The 15,757-nt window shown below is 38.1% G+C and overlaps 1 protein-coding gene across 1 annotated transcript in view; it reads left to right on the forward strand.

Moving 5' to 3' along the window:
* KIF13B (kinesin family member 13B) overlaps positions 1-15,757 on the forward strand; it is a 126,934-nt gene that overhangs the window by 18,394 nt on the left and 92,783 nt on the right. The window contains exons 6-8 of the mRNA XM_039217167.1: positions 2,331-2,543; positions 3,961-4,071; positions 7,452-7,586. Of these exons, the coding sequence (XP_039073098.1) occupies positions 2,331-2,543; positions 3,961-4,071; positions 7,452-7,586 (459 nt within the window). The remainder of the gene's footprint in view (positions 1-2,330; positions 2,544-3,960; positions 4,072-7,451; positions 7,587-15,757) is intronic.

Here is a 15,757-nt window from a genome sequence, read left to right on the forward strand (position 1 = left end):
ATTACTTATGTTTCCCTTCTTTTCATGCATGAGAGTGTATTTCCTTCAAAGACCTCATTAAACTGTGTTTTCTGTGGGAAACCTAATTTTCAGTATTGGATGAATAAACAGACACATGGTCTGTGATTGTATTGAAATGTTAGTAGTACCTAGGGAATTATTTTTACTCTGGCACTAGAACAAAATAACTTGGAAAGCTATCCAGTCACCTTACCTGCTCCTCAGGTCTGAGCTCTTGCTCTGTTGCCAAGTGGTACTTTGTTTCTGTGTTATTGTAGGTGGCTGTGGGGGAGTGAAATCATATTGGACTTGAAGGCAGAATACAACTGGATTCGAATATTGTTCAGTTTACTAGTTCTGGATCTTCAGGCAGAGTATTTGACCTCCTTTGTCAGAACAAACCTCTGGGCTTTTTTTCTTTTTTTTTTTTTTTTCAGTAAAATAATCCAATTCACAAAAGTCCGAGGACTAAGTAAAATTTGTACAAGGATGGTATAAATCACAGATTGTACAAACAAATTTTAGATATATTGATATTGGAAAAATCTTTCATATTCAAAGGTAAAAAAATTGGCTTTTTTATGACCTTTGATTTCCCATATTGGCCTAATTGAGTATTCTATTTTGAAAATCCATAATTCAGTGATATCCTATTGCTGAAAGCAGATATCATGTCTCTTTTTTGAGGTTGTTCCTTTCATCTTGGGATAGTATATTAGTGCATTATTAGTTGGCTATTGCTATGTAACAGATTACCTCTAAAACTTAATAGCTAAAAACAACAACCATTTATTATCTCATAGTTTCTATGGGTCAGGATTCTGGGTGTGGTCTAACCAAGTGGTTCTGGCTGGGGTCTCTTACATGGCTGCAATCAAAATGCCCTCTGGGGCAGTCATTGCAAGGTTTGACCTAGGATTGGATCTACTCACCTGAGTGGTTGTTGACAGGCTCCAGGAGATCTCTTTCCATATTCACTCTTGAGGTCTCTTCATAGGGCCACCTTACCTCATGACAGTGGTTTCCCAAGAGTGAGAGAAAACACCCACAACAGAAGCCATAGTCTTTTTATACTCTAACCGCAAAAGTGACATGCCATCACTTCTGCTGTATTCTGTTCCTTAGAGGTAAATCAGAAGTCCTGCCTATACTCAAGGGAGGGAGATGGTACGGGGGTATGAATACCAGGAGGTGAGGATCATGGGGGGCTGTTGTAGCTGCTGCCTGCCACAGGCGGGTGACATACAGCCCTTGGGTGGTGAAGTGGAGTCCGGGTGACTTCATTTCTAGTTTTGTAACTCTGAGTTCTTTGTAGTTGTTTTTTAATATCCTCAAATGAAAATTTTTTGAATTTGTTGGATCCTGTTCTAAGGCCCATTTCCCCATAGTGATCAGTTTTAGTATAATGAAGAGAGTTATCTTTTCTTCAGCACCCTTGTCTGAACTGGAGAAGTGGTCATGCAGAAAGTAAAGCCTGTTTTAGTAGTTTTTGAAGTGCTGTTGGAGAGAATAGAGAATAGAATCAGGTACCTCCAACATATCTTTTGTTTTATAAGACTATAATTCTACCTAGAATTCTTGAAAAATTCTTGAAAAAAATTACAAGATGACTGATAGCTTGAAACAGCAACACTTTCTGAGCCATTATTTGGGCTTCACATAGACTCCAAGTACATGGTATCATGCGCTAGATTGTAGATAATCACTCTTTGATCAAATAACAAATAGCATTACGATTGTTCAGTTCCTTTAAGGAAGATTCTTAGACATTTAAGAAATCATTGTTTTTTATTTGAGTAGTCTGCTGACTTACGACGTCATCTTGACTGTTAAAAGAGGAGAAATTAACTTAGAACCAAATGTTCTTAAACTGAAATAAATGGAGGCTTTTTTGTATTTCCCTGTCCTTTCTTAATAACCAGATCTCCCTCCTGCAGAAAAGTAGCTTGGCAGAGAAGAAAGAGCATGGGACTAGAGTTCAGTATATCTGTATTTCAGTCCTAGTTTTGTCCTTAAATATGTGTTCTCTTACCCTTTCTGACTTCAGCTTTCTCCAACTTGAAAATCCTACTCAATTTCTGGGGTGCCTGGGTGGCTCAGTCTGTTAAGTGTCCAACTTCAGCTTAGGTCATGATCTCATGGTTCATGGGTTCAAGCCCCGCATCAGGCTCTGTGCTGACAGCTCAGAGCCTGGAGCCTGCTTCAGATTCTGTGTCTCCCTCTCTATCTGCCCCTCCCCGTCTCGGGCTATGTCTCTGTCTTTCTCTCTCAAAAATAAACATTAAAAAATAATAAAATAAAAATCCTACTCAATTTCATTCTTCATCTAGGACAGTCTTGGGGGTAACAGCAAGACAGCCATGGTGGCCACTGTCAGTCCAGCTGCCGATAACTATGATGAAACCCTTTCAACTCTGCGGTATGCAGATCGCGCCAAGCACATCGTGAACCATGCTGTGGTGAATGAGGATCCTAATGCACGAATTATCCGGGATCTCCGGGAAGAAGTAGAAAAGCTCCGAGAACAGCTAACAAAAGCAGAGGTATAAGGCACAGCCAAGCCACACATTATGGGTCTAGGAAAAGCTAGAACTCGAATTTTCTTCCTCTTAGCTGTAAGTGATAAGTACTCCGCTTAAAATTTTTGAGTTTCCTATAGTAAGAGAAATTTGAGGTGAATAATAAATAAAGACAGATCATCAGAGCTGAAATTTAGAGATTTTTTTTTACAGGTATGAAAGGATTGTACAGAAGGGGAGAATATAGGGAATTGAGAAAATGTTCCTTTCCAAAGTACAGGCATCAGACAAGAAAGAAGAGGTATAATAGAATAAGAGAGAAAGGGAGAGAGAGACGCTTGAAACAAAATGTATATAATTTTAGTGCAGAAAATGGTGGAGAGTGTGCATAGACTAACTGGAAGAGAACAAAAGCAGATTTTTGCTATATCATTTGTTCACGAGCTGAAGTCATAATGTAAATCTTAAAGACATCTTCCACTTCTTGATAATCTAGTTTCCCCCTGTGGCTTAATTATGTTTGTAGACAAAGTATTGTATAGCAGAAATACCCACCTGTTTAGAAGTGCTCTATTTCCACTACCCTATGTACATTCTATAATGTATGGTATTTACATTCCATTATTGAATTTGAAACCTACACAGTTCTAACCTACAACCAAATGATCACCCTCTTTTCTTTTTTTTTCTTTTCTTCCCTCCCCTCCCCTCCCCTCCCCTTCCCATCCTCTTTTCAAAAGTGAACTAAAATAACAGATTCAGGATCTCTACTTTATTAGTATTTCTCTTTCCACAATTTCCCAGCACTATGTGGCTCTTTCCTGGAGTTGGGACATTAGCCCTTTCTTTTCTTATAACCTGTTTTCTGGTAGTAAATTGGCAAAATACATGGTCACAACATTATCTTGGTTATATTTTGCCTGTTGAAACTTATCCTGTTTTCATAGGAATAATTTTACAGTTTATCAAGATTCTTTGAAATTTTGTTCTGTCTTCCTGGTATTAATAACGCCGTTCAGTTTGTAACATGTACAGATTTCGTCTGTGCATACCTGAATCAATACCTGAGGTCATCAGTAGAGACCAGAATGAATCCTGTTTATGAGTCTTAATATATGACCTTTTGGGTTTTAAAATTAAGCCCTTGAGAGCTTGAACTTTCTGTGAAGCTAGATCTTCACAGTGACAATTGGTTGGAGGAAAAGGAAGCAGTTAAGTCTTCCTTTCAAACCCACCTTGGATGACTGAATGAGCTTGTGGGGTATATACCGTCTGTATGCTTGTCAGTGGCGTTCATTGTTAGGTCTAAAGTAGATCAGAGACCTTGGTGAATTGTAGAGCTTAGACGAGGCAGATTGTTATTTTTATCCTTCTAGATTTAGTTAATGCTTTCTTCAGGGCATGGTACAGACATTTCATGAAATAAACATTTTGCTTATAGGCAATGAAATCTCCAGAGCTAAAAGACCGGCTAGAAGAATCAGAGAAGCTGATCCAGGAAATGACTGTCACCTGGGAAGAGAAATTAAGGAAAACCGAAGAGATTGCACAGGTTTGTGCTTTCTGATTAAAGATAGAGAAAGCTCTGGGCAGTTTGTGGATTGCAACTCAGATGGCATTTGAGTTCCTTTTTAAATTTTTTTAGCTTTGAAAATGGCAAATCTAGCATCACTAATAAGAACTTAGATTGAAGAGTAAGTGCCTTACAAAGTTAATTTGAAGGATAAAGAAGACAAATTACAATTTATTGTTCATTATGTAAGAAATCTTTTTTAGGGTCATAAAAATTTTTTAAATGAAATAACTACTTTGTAGCCTCTGACTCTGAACACCCAATTCTATTTAGTGCTTTGCAGACCTAAGGAACTTACCAGAACTACAAAATTATTAGTGGTAGATATTAGGCTATAAGCCTCTGGCTTCATTATGAGAACTCAGTAAAATATGAAATACCTAAATCTGAGGTGAATCTCATTTAAGTATGAGGTAAATCTCTCATACTTAATGCAAGTAGAGTTGTGAAATTTTAGGTTAAGAACATTAGCATTTGGAAAGAATCCTAAATGTCTAGTTGGCTACTTAGTAAAAGACTTACTCTCAATGGCTTTCCTGTTAGATGGATGTTCAGCCTTTACTTTTGGAAATACAGTGTGGGGTTCAGTATCCCCATTGGGCAGTCTTTCCATGACTGGACAGCTCTGACAACTCTAGTAGTAGCTAATTATTTGAAATCTTTCATTCTTTCATTTCTGCTCATTGTCCTTAGTTTATTCTTCCAAAACTAAGAGAATGAGTGTCCCACATATATGCAGTAACTGAGAGTAATAATGATAGCAAATATTTGTTGCATACACTGTGTTCGGCTCTATGCTAAGCACTTTTAAATACAGTATTTTATTTCATCCCCCCAGCAGCCCTATAAGACAGGGACAGTTATTACCCAGATATTTAAGGTAACCTCCTCCTCTTCCCCTTCTTTTCTGAAGTGTTTTCAGCTCCTTCTTGTTTAGTAAATATATATAACTTGCTATTTCTTTTGTCACCCAGCAAGTTTCATCTTTAAATGTGCTGCCCAGAATCAATCTATACATCAGATATTATAGGATGGTACTACTATCATGTAGCATAAAGTAGATGTTACATTTATATTAGTGCAGACAAACTTTAAATATTTTTTATTATAATCATTTTCAAAGTAGATAAAAACAAGGGTATAATGAATCTACATGTACCATCACCCAGTTTCATTAAAGATCACCATGTGATCGATCTTGTTTTATCTGCATCCCTATCCTGGGTTATATTAATACATATCCTTCAAATTACAGAGAAGAGAATATTCCAGTGTATGAACTCAGTTTCTCATTACATATTTCACTTCTTGTTTTCATAAGTTATAAGTCATTCTAATAATTATCCAGTTTAGAACTAATTTGTGTGAGCCTTTTTGAACTACTCCAAAAGTAAACGTTGACTATGAAGTGCTATTGTATTTGAGTTGCTTTGCTGCTACAAGACAGGGTCGGGCTAGGGCTAAGTGAAATTGCAGCACAAGTGCTGGTGAATCTTATCGTTAGCATCTTTTCTTACCGAACTGTTCTCTGCCTCTGTCACATGTCCCTTTTGAGGACTGTGCCTGATTTTATCCCACACCTCATTTAGCACCTTATCTTTGCAAGCCCCCAGGCTTCAGTAGTGCTGAGCTTGCTAACTCCTCTCTCAAGGGAAAAGACCTGGTCTGTTGGTCGTTGACCTTGTTTCGAGAAGAGACTAGCATATCACAAATTGTATTTCTGGCAGTATATCCACAAATTGTTAATAAGTCTTCTGGGAAGAAGAATGGTCCATGGTTAGATAACATTGGGATGGTATCCCTAAAAATAGCAAATTCTTCAGGCTGTAATTTAATTGTAAAAACTTACTGTGTGGCCCCACTTAAATGACTTAGCTTGTCTTTCCTCAGAATCAAAGGCTTTTGGTGGCTGTGACTCATTACTACTTGTTATTTATATATAGTCAAAGACACCCTACTCTGCCCCAATTCATATACCTTAATCATAGAGCATTGGTTGCAGGAGTTATGCGTACCCCCCTAATGCATATATTGTGTGGTTTCAGAGATAAGTAGACATGAAAAAGAAAGGCCCATATTCTTATGAAAGTAGTACTTGAATGCATGTGCAAGTTTTAGTCATTTATTTATTTAGCACGTACTCAAGCAGAGGAGGAGGGTAGAGAGAGAGAGAAAATGAAAATGAGAATGAATATGAGTCTTAAGCAGGCTCCACACCCAGTGCAGAGCCTGACACACAGTGGGGCTCTATCTCACCACTGTGAGATCATGACCGGAGCTGAAATCAGGAGTTGAATGCTTAACTGACTGAACCACCTGAGCGCCCCTACAAGTTTTATTTTGATAAATTCACAAGCCTGATGTTTTGCATGCTCTCTGTGTGTTATGCCTTGTGCCAGGAATTCACAGTGGATAGATAGGATCCGTGCCCTCATAGAGAAATGGTCAAGTAAACAAGTCTGAGTTACCAATTATGAGTACAAGTATACTTCAGATAGAAGAAACAGGTGTAAAATCTCTTACTCAAAAGAGAGCATTCTTGACACTTTCAGGAACCTGGATGAATTCCATATAACTATAGCACAAGCTTTGAGAGTAGGAATGATAAGACATGAGGATGGAGAGGAAATAGGCCAGCTTGAAGGGCCTTGTGGACTTTGTTGAGGGAGTTTGGCCCTTGGCTGGGGAATCACTGAGGGTATCAAGCAAGGAGTGTATTGAAAATTTGGCCTTTTAGGACAAATATCATACGTTTGCACGTATAGGAGGATTAGGAGGAACTTGACGGAGGAACAAGGGGGAGAAGAAGGGGGGAAATGGTGGGGGAAAGGGAGAGAGGCAAACCATGAGAGACTCTTGAATGCTGACAAAAACTGAGGACTGATGGATGTGGGGGGGAGGGGGGATGGGCATGGAGGAGGACATTTGTGGGGATGAGCACTGAGTGTTATGTAGAAACTAATTTGACAATAAACTATTTGTAAAAAAAAAAAAAAAAAGAAAATTTGGCCTTTTAGAAAGATCACAGTTGGTAAAACGCCTTTGCTCATATGTACAGAATTAAGTGAGAAACACAACTTCAAGATGTTAGATTTTTTTTTTAAGAATGAACATTGAGAATTCAGTAGTATACTTGGTTGCTATTGGTAATGGCTTTATTTTTCAAAATAAAGTTTTAATTAACAAAATTAAAACATTGTATAATTTGGAAAGAAAAAATAATGCAGTAATCTATAATACTATGTCCTAAAATAACATATTTAAATTATAAAATTATTAATGATTATTCCAATGTAAGATCCTTTATATCTTGCTGTGTCAATAGCTGTGGAATTAATTCTTCTCTGATACATTTACAGGAGAGACAGAAGCAACTTGAGAGTCTTGGAATATCTCTTCAGTCTTCTGGGATTAAAGTTGGGGATGACAAATGCTTCCTTGTTAATATGAATGCTGATCCTGCTCTGAATGAACTTCTGGTTTACTATTTAAAGGTGAAATAACAAATTTTGCTGCTATTTCCTGCCGTGATATAGAACAATATCTCATAGCATTTTTTTTTTAACTTGGAGAAACATGCTTATTCAAAAATAATAAATAAGCACATTGTTTTTATTTGAATAAGCTAGAGTATAGGAAAATCTTGAGTTTCTGGGATTAGTCTCCCATTTTTGTCCTCAAGCCATGTAACTCAACCTAGTAATATAAAAACTAATATTCTGATGTTATTTCCAAGAAATTAAGTAGCTTAACTACTAGGATTGACTGTGATTTATGCCAGTTAGTTAAGTAGATAACTTTAAAATTTTTTTTAATGTTTTATTTATATTTGAGAGAGAGAGAGAGAGACAGTGTGAGCAGGGGAGGGTCAGAGAGAGAGGGAGTCACAGAATCCGAAGACAGGCTTCAGGCTCTGAGCTAGCTGTCAGCGCAGAGCCTGACGCGGGGCTCGAACCCACTAACTGTGAGATCATGACCTGAGCCAAAGTCGGACGCTTAACCGACTGAACCATCCAGGCACCCCTAGTTAAGTGGATAACTTTAATGCTTGAAGAATGACCTTTAGAACTAAACAATTTATTAATAGACTAAAGTTTTTGTCATTTATACGAAGCATACCCTTTTCTGAGTGGTTACCAGATTACAAGAGGAAATGTTTAAAGAAAGTTATGGTGTAGGGCCACTTACTATGAAATTTGTTTCTAGTCTAGTAATTGGAAAATTTAAAAATTTGGATTATTGACTCCTGAAAAAAAAATAGGTCACTTAGAGAGTGAGAGGGTCAGAGTGTAAAACAGAATAAAACCCCCAAATAGTAATGTACGTTGAAATCTATAAATTGTGGCACTTATTCAGGAAGATAAGAGACAACTTTAGAAGAAGGAGGAATCCTGAGACACTACCTAAATTATGAGGAGATCACCAAAATCACCTTGTCAAGCCCAGGGTATAAATGAATTAGTTAATGGACTGTATGATTCTGTTTTTGTTTTTGTTTTTTTTAATTTTTTAATGTTTTTTATTTATTTCTGAGAGGGGGAGAGAGCGTGAGCAGGGTAGGGTCAGAGAGAGAGGGAGACACAGAATCCCAAGCAGGCTCCAGGCTCCGAGCTAGCTGTCAGCACAGAGCCTGATGTGGGGCTCGACCCCATGAACTGTGAGATCATGACCTGAGCCAAAGGCAGACACTTAACCGACTGAGCCACCCAGGCACCCCTGGACTGTATGATTCTGACATGTGGTTAATACATACTGGGAGGAAATCTCTTCCACCCTTACAATATAGACACTGTATATGTAGGTTTAACTGAGGTGATTAGGAAAGTAAAGATAATGAGCTGGTAAAGTTGGAAATTGCTTTAAAATTAGAAAATTGTGTGGTTTCATTTCTAAAGAGACTGAAGAATTCATGATGTGTTGTCTAGTTTACCAGGTTTTATTAAAGATATCCTGGGGAATAATTGGTTTGTGTTATTTTGATAAAGCCCCTTTATTACTGTGTATCTGATACCATGTTATGCTATGAATTATGTCATATTTTTGTTACATACAGTGTATGTGCGCTCTCAGCTACTGTGCTCAAGTGGGAGCAGCATGGGAGTGGTAGGGAGATGAGCCGCATTTTTAGTCTGGTACGCTGCTTAACAGGTGTGTGATCACAAGTCCTTTGTCCCCCCAGTCTGCAGATTTATCCTATTCATCCCTCCTCATGGGAGCCCTGTGAGGATTAAATGAGATTTGATATCTATAAGCACTTTGTAAACAGAAGCACTATACAAATATAGTATATTCCTCATACCATCTTCTTACTTGATACTCTGTGTGGTGCCTTATGTATGTTATCCTTGTCTATTGCAAAAAAAAAAATAAGTGATCACATCAGTTACTGTGTTTCTTAATGATGTTGGCAGCATTTTCTGTTAGGGTTTCAGCTATAAGTATTCATAAAAGCTTTAGGGGAGTTGCAAGACAGAATAGGATGCAAATCTTCTGCCCTTTTTATTTCTCAGAACTATGAATTCTTTTTCTTTCTGATGTGATGAAGTTCAAATTCAAACACACAAACACATACGCCCAACTAGAAAAAAAAACCTGAATCATATCTGTTCTTTAACTAAAAAATTAAACAAAGGAACTATTTAAAGACTTTTGGACAGTAGTCAAAATATTTCTGGTCATCTTGTGTGGAGGTGTCGGGATTCTGTTTCAGACTGTGTGGTCAACCCTGTTTTGGCAGAGTCTAAGGCAGTGCTGATTTCTTCACTACCCAGGCTAACCCCATGACAAAAGTATATTCATGACCAAGCACATTCAAAAGGATGATCTCAATCCAAGAACAGTTTTTTGCTTCAGTAAAGTGATACCATGATGTGGGATGGAGGAATTTGGAGGCTGAGCGTTATTTTTTTTTTCTTGCCTTCAAATTCTGAACTCAATTTAGATGCTGGACAGATGACTTCATATCTCTGGGTGATTTTCAGCACCCCATCTATAAAAGGAGGACCCTGGATCAAATTATCTCTAACATTCTTTCTAGATCCAAATGGTATAATTCTCTTCCAGAACAGAATCCTCTGTATATTTGTTTTGTCTGGAGCTCATAGAGGCAAGGTATGGTGGCCAAACCATAGATGGAACATAACTCACAAGATAATTTTGCATCTAATTTGCATGTGTGGGCAGTCCTTACATGGCATGGTTCCAACATACACAAATTTCAGTTACCAAAGTCTAGTTAGATGATGCTGACACCACTGCCGTTTGTGGGATTTTACACATGCAGCCAGGGAGATGTCGTGAAGGTGAACTTATCAGTGTAAATAATGAAAGTGTGATGAGAAAGATGAAGATGGCTCAAAGGGAGTGACACCAGAGAACACTTCACACTAAACGAACTCTTGGAGATATTTCACAGCATCTAGAGCACAGCGGTTAAAATGGTAGAAGCTTAGAAAGGAGTATCACAGTTTGCCAAGGCACAGAAAATATTGAAAATATGCTCCCTCCATGTTAGTAAATTATGTATTGAAAGAAGGCAAGTACTGTTCAAACTACTCTTGATAAACTTTTAACAAAGAAATGTTTTTTGATTTTAAATTGACTTCATGCCCAGTATGGAGCCCAAAGCGGGGCTTGACCCTGAGATCAAGACCTGAGCTGGGATGGGGCACTTGGATGGCTCAGTCGTTTAGCATCTGACTCTTGATTTCAGCTCAGGTCATGACCTCATGGGTGTGAGATCAAGCCCTGCACAGGCTTCATGATGACAGCACAGAGTCTGCTTGGGATTCACTCTTTTTTTCCCTCTCTCTCTGCCCCTGCGTTGCTCATGGTCTTTCTCTCTCTCTCTCTCAAAATGAATAATAAATCTTAAAGATTAAAGAGATTAGTCTTAAAGATCTCTGAGCTGAGATCAAGAGTCTGAGGCTTAACCAACTGAGCTACCTAGGTGCCCCAGAAGTAAAATGCTTTCAATTTCAGTGTTTCTAATAGTCTAAATTACAGTTTACTAAGTAAATATTAGTTTTACTATTTTTTGATTACCCTATACGTTGTAACAGTAAGAGAATTCTTAATGTTTTTACTGTCATTTTAAAAAGTCACAGAATAATTTGTGTCCCCATTGATTATGAAGATCTCCTTGCAAAGTTCTATTTACAGTCCTGTGCTCTCGTACAAAGCAAGGACTGCTTATGATTCTAAGACAGTCTTGGACATCTATACCAAAGCCAGCCAAGCTTCTCAAGGGAAGAGCTGCTTCTCTCACCTTTAAAACATGATGCTAGTAATACACTTTGTTTTCTTAAGAGTTTTATAAACACATATTAGAAAAAGAGGGGAGTTTCATGCCCAAATTCCAGCACGCAGAGATGACCACAGTTAACATTTAATAGTTTTATCTGTATCTGCTGGTTCTATTCCTATATGTATGTCTATAGACTTATACTGTTACATATTTTTAAATTACAGAAATGGGATCACAGTAGGATTGATTCTCATCATGCCTTTGAATCATCTGCCAGATCTCTCAGAAGGGCTATTTGCTTATGCAGTTCTGGGTTTGCTCTTTGCACAATTCAGCTATTAATGGCCCTGGAAGCAAGGTTGATTCTGAAGGATTTGGGGCAAATTATACATATATACTTGATAAGGATTTGTACCAGTGATTCAGCAGCAACTTTAAATGTTTTTATTTATTTTTGAGACAGAGAGGGAGAGCACATCCTCGTGGGGTACGGGGTAGGGGCAGAGAGAGAGAGAGCGAGACAGAGGATCTGAAGCAAGCTCTGTGCTGACAGCAGAGAGCTGGACATGGGCCTTGAACTCATGAACTGTGAAATCATGATTGAACTGAAGTCAGTCACTTAACTGACTGAGTCACCCAGGCGCCCCAGTTTGGCAGTGGCTTTAAAACACATCTATCCTACAGTATAGCTCCCATTGGAGGTAAACTGCCTGTTTTCCTCTTTGCCATATTCACAGTCACCAATTGAGATGATAAGAATGACAGAAGCATCAGCTATTCAGTGTTTGGGAAGCTGTGGGTTGGGCCCCAAGGACCACAAGATGAAGAAGACACAGTCATGGCACAGTGGAGTTCTTTGGTTGGCAGCAGTTTGGCTCGTGTAGCGTAGGGTTTGAATTTGTAAAAGATGGGAAGATACCATACCTACCCTTTTCACCTCCATTCCAGAAAAGCTATCTTCAGAGTCCAGGTTCTGTTAAGCTAGCATGACTTCTTTATTAAAGGATTTTGATTATTTAGATATGTGAAGCATAACAGGTACTTTTCTGCTTAGTGCCCCTGGACTTACTTGCCTTTTCCTTCAGAAATTATTTGAGAATACTGGTAAGACTGAGGGACCTCACAGCCTTTATTCATATGCTACTTTTCTTCTTGCCGGCTGGGAAAAGCTTCCCTGTGAAATATGTCACTAGTGGACAAATCCTGTCTCTCTTCATCTTCCTTTCTCGCCTTCCTCTTTACTCCTCTATCTCTGTCGTTCTTTCTGTTAGGACTTAGTTGGTCAAAGGAGATTCTCAAAAGAGCTACATAAATAGTTGATTTATAAAGGAAGCAAGGTACAGTAAATTCATAGAATAGTTAACTAATCATCTCCAGTGAAATTAAATTTAAACGGATGAAGAAAGGTTAAAAACCATTTCTAGCCTTTGATTATTTCTGAGATTTTTATATATAGTATTTTATATTTGCTAAGTTTTCCCTAAAACTAGTCTACTTTAAGAATTATATCCATATATCACAAAGAGACTGAAAAGCCACCTCTGATGAATTTATCTTGTTTTGATTACTTGTACTTTCACAGCTCTTAGATACTTATAGATAAACTTCTTTGCCAACCTATGATAAGTTTATTTTTTTTTTCTCATCAGTATTTTTATTGCAGTGCTTAGAGCATGATAGGAAGAACTTATCAGAAAGCTTATTGTCTAACTTGCTTAAACTTCAAACAGTAAGGCTTTGGCAGATTGAGCTGTTAGAGTACAACGTTTGAGATTACAGTGAATCATCATCCAAATCAGAATAGATTATAACCTCAACTGAGAGATTTAAGTTGTCGTTGAGATTGTAAGCACCATAATTGGGACTTTGTCTCTTTTGACTCAGTATCCAGCTCATAATAGGTGCTTAGTATAACATTTGTTGAAAAAATGAAGTTTTCCTTCTAGAATTTGGATTAGACCTTTGCATGTTTGTATTAATATCTTGTCTCCAATAATTTTTAATTCAGTCTATCAATAGTTACTTAGCATATACCATGTATCTTGTACTGTGCTTATTGTTGTAGAAGATGCAGGAGTTCTGTAAAGACTGCTGTCTAAATAAAGGAAAAAAGCAACATTTGTGCAACTGATAGTGAAATGTAATATCTTCTCTAAGTGTAATCAGGATTCAAAGAAGGGAAAAGCCGCTGTTGCCTATTGGTGAAACTTTTTCAATCTTGATGAGGCCCCAATAGTTCATTTTTACTCTTGATTCCCTTGCCTTTGGGGATGTGTCAAGTAAGAAATTGCTGTGGTTGAGGTTGAGGAGGTTGTTTCCTGCATTCTCCTCTAGGGTTTTGATGGTTTCCTGTCTCACATTCAGGTCCTTTGTCCATTTTGAGTTTATTTTTGTTTATGGTATGAGAAAATGATCTAGTTTCATTCTTCATGTTGCTGTTCAGTTCTCCCAGCACCCTCTGTTAAAGAGGCTGTCTTTTTTCCATTGGTTACTCTTTCCTGCTTTGTCAAAGATTAGTTGGCTGTACATTTTTGGGTCCAAATCTGAGTTCTCTATTCTATTCCATTGGTCTATGTGTCTGTTTTTATGCCAATACCATACTGTCTTGATGATTACAGCTTTGTAATAGAGGCTAAAGTCTGGAATGGTGATGCCTCCCGTTTTGGTTTTCTTCTTCAGTATTACTTTGGCTATTCAGGGTCTTTTGTGGTTTTGTGTATGCTAAGTATCTATTGATAGACTGAATTAAAAATTACTGGAGACAAGATATTAACATAAACATGCAAAGGTCTAATCCAAATTCTAGAAGGAAAACTTCCATTTTTTCAACAACAATACAAATTTTAGGATGGTTGTTCTAGTTTTGAGAAGAATGCTGTGCAATTTTGGTTGGGATTGCATTGAATGTGTAGATTGCTTTGGGTAGTAATGCCATTTTAACTATATTTATTCTTCCAGTCCATGAGGATGGAATGTTTTTCCATTTCTTTGTGTCTTCTTCAATTTCCTTGATAAGTTTTCTATAGTTTTTATTATACAGATCTCTTATATCTTTGGTTAGGTTTATTCCTAGGCATTTTATGGTTCTTGTTGCAATTGTGAATGGGATCGGTTTCTTGATTTCTCTTTCTGTTGCTTCATTGTTGGTGTATAAAAATGCAACTGATTTCTGTACGTTGATTTTGTACCCTGAACTTTGCTGAATTCATGGATCAGTTCTAGTAGGCTTCTGGTGGAGTCTGTCAGGTTTTCTATGTAGAGTATCATGTTGTCTGTGAAAAGTGAAAGTTGACTTCTTCTTTGCCAATTCAGATGCCTTTTATTTCCTTTTGTTGTCTGATTGCTGATGCTAGGACTTCCAGCACTATGTTAAACAACAGTGGTGAGAGTGGACATCCCTGTAGTGTTCCTGATGTTAGGGGGAAAGTTCTCAGTTTTTCCCCATTGAGGATGATGTTAGCTGAGGGCTTCTCATAGATGGCTTTTATGATGTTTAAGTAAGTTCCTTCTAAGTAGAAGATGAAGCTGGACCGAGATGTCAAAAGACCCTTGTATTTAGATAAAGGGAAGAGGGAGCCTTTCTAGCAAAGAGAACAAGAGCAAGGGCACAGACATAGGTCTGAACCTGTGTGTAGTTGGACTATGGTAGTGGGTTCTAGACTCAAACCCCAACCTGGGTTATATAGCTCAAGGCAAGTGCTTTGGTGATTTTTCCTTCCTTTTTAGGTGGTCTTGGGCCTTTTTCTCTTTAGACTCTTTCCCCCTGCCCCTTTTGGAGCTTCACGTCACCATGGGGTTGGATTGTAAAGACAGGGAAAGATGAGCCAAAGTGGGGAATGGAGATAGGCATGGAATAGATCCTTTAGGCCTGCTACTGAGCATCACAAAGCATTACTTGTAGTTTCATGCAGTCAAACTCTGTTCTCCAGATTAGGAAAGTATGGGATTGGCCAGGAAGCCTTAGTTAGTAGTGAAGAGTAAAGATTTATACGGAATGTCCTCTGTATTTTATATACTCCCTGGGGATTGAATAGGATACCAAGCTCTGGATCCCAGCTCTTTGTTCCCTTAGAATCACCACTGTAGTACAGCTGAATGAGGAAACCCCCAGGAAAGGTGAAATGAAAATACTAGTGGGTCAGGGCTTGAGATTGAGGTCCCAGAAGAGATGGGAATCACTGGGACCTACTACAGCAAAGAAGAGGAGAGAATCATCTTCCTTTGAATCTGAAGAAAAATGATTATTTATTTACTTTTCCTTTATATTTATTTAATGCCCATTGTGCCAGGGCTGTGTTTAGTGCTTGGATTACAGTGGGGAGCAGGTCAGGCTGTTCTCTGCTCCGTGCTCTTGTGGCGTTTCTGTGCTAGCTGTGGAGACAGATAGTAAACCAACCCATAGTCAGTGCTAGGTAAGGA

This window comes from Hyaena hyaena, unplaced genomic scaffold (assembly GCF_003009895.1).
Source record: "Hyaena hyaena isolate Hyena2069 unplaced genomic scaffold, ASM300989v1 scaffold_678, whole genome shotgun sequence".
Lineage (NCBI taxonomy): Eukaryota > Metazoa > Chordata > Mammalia > Carnivora > Hyaenidae > Hyaena > Hyaena hyaena.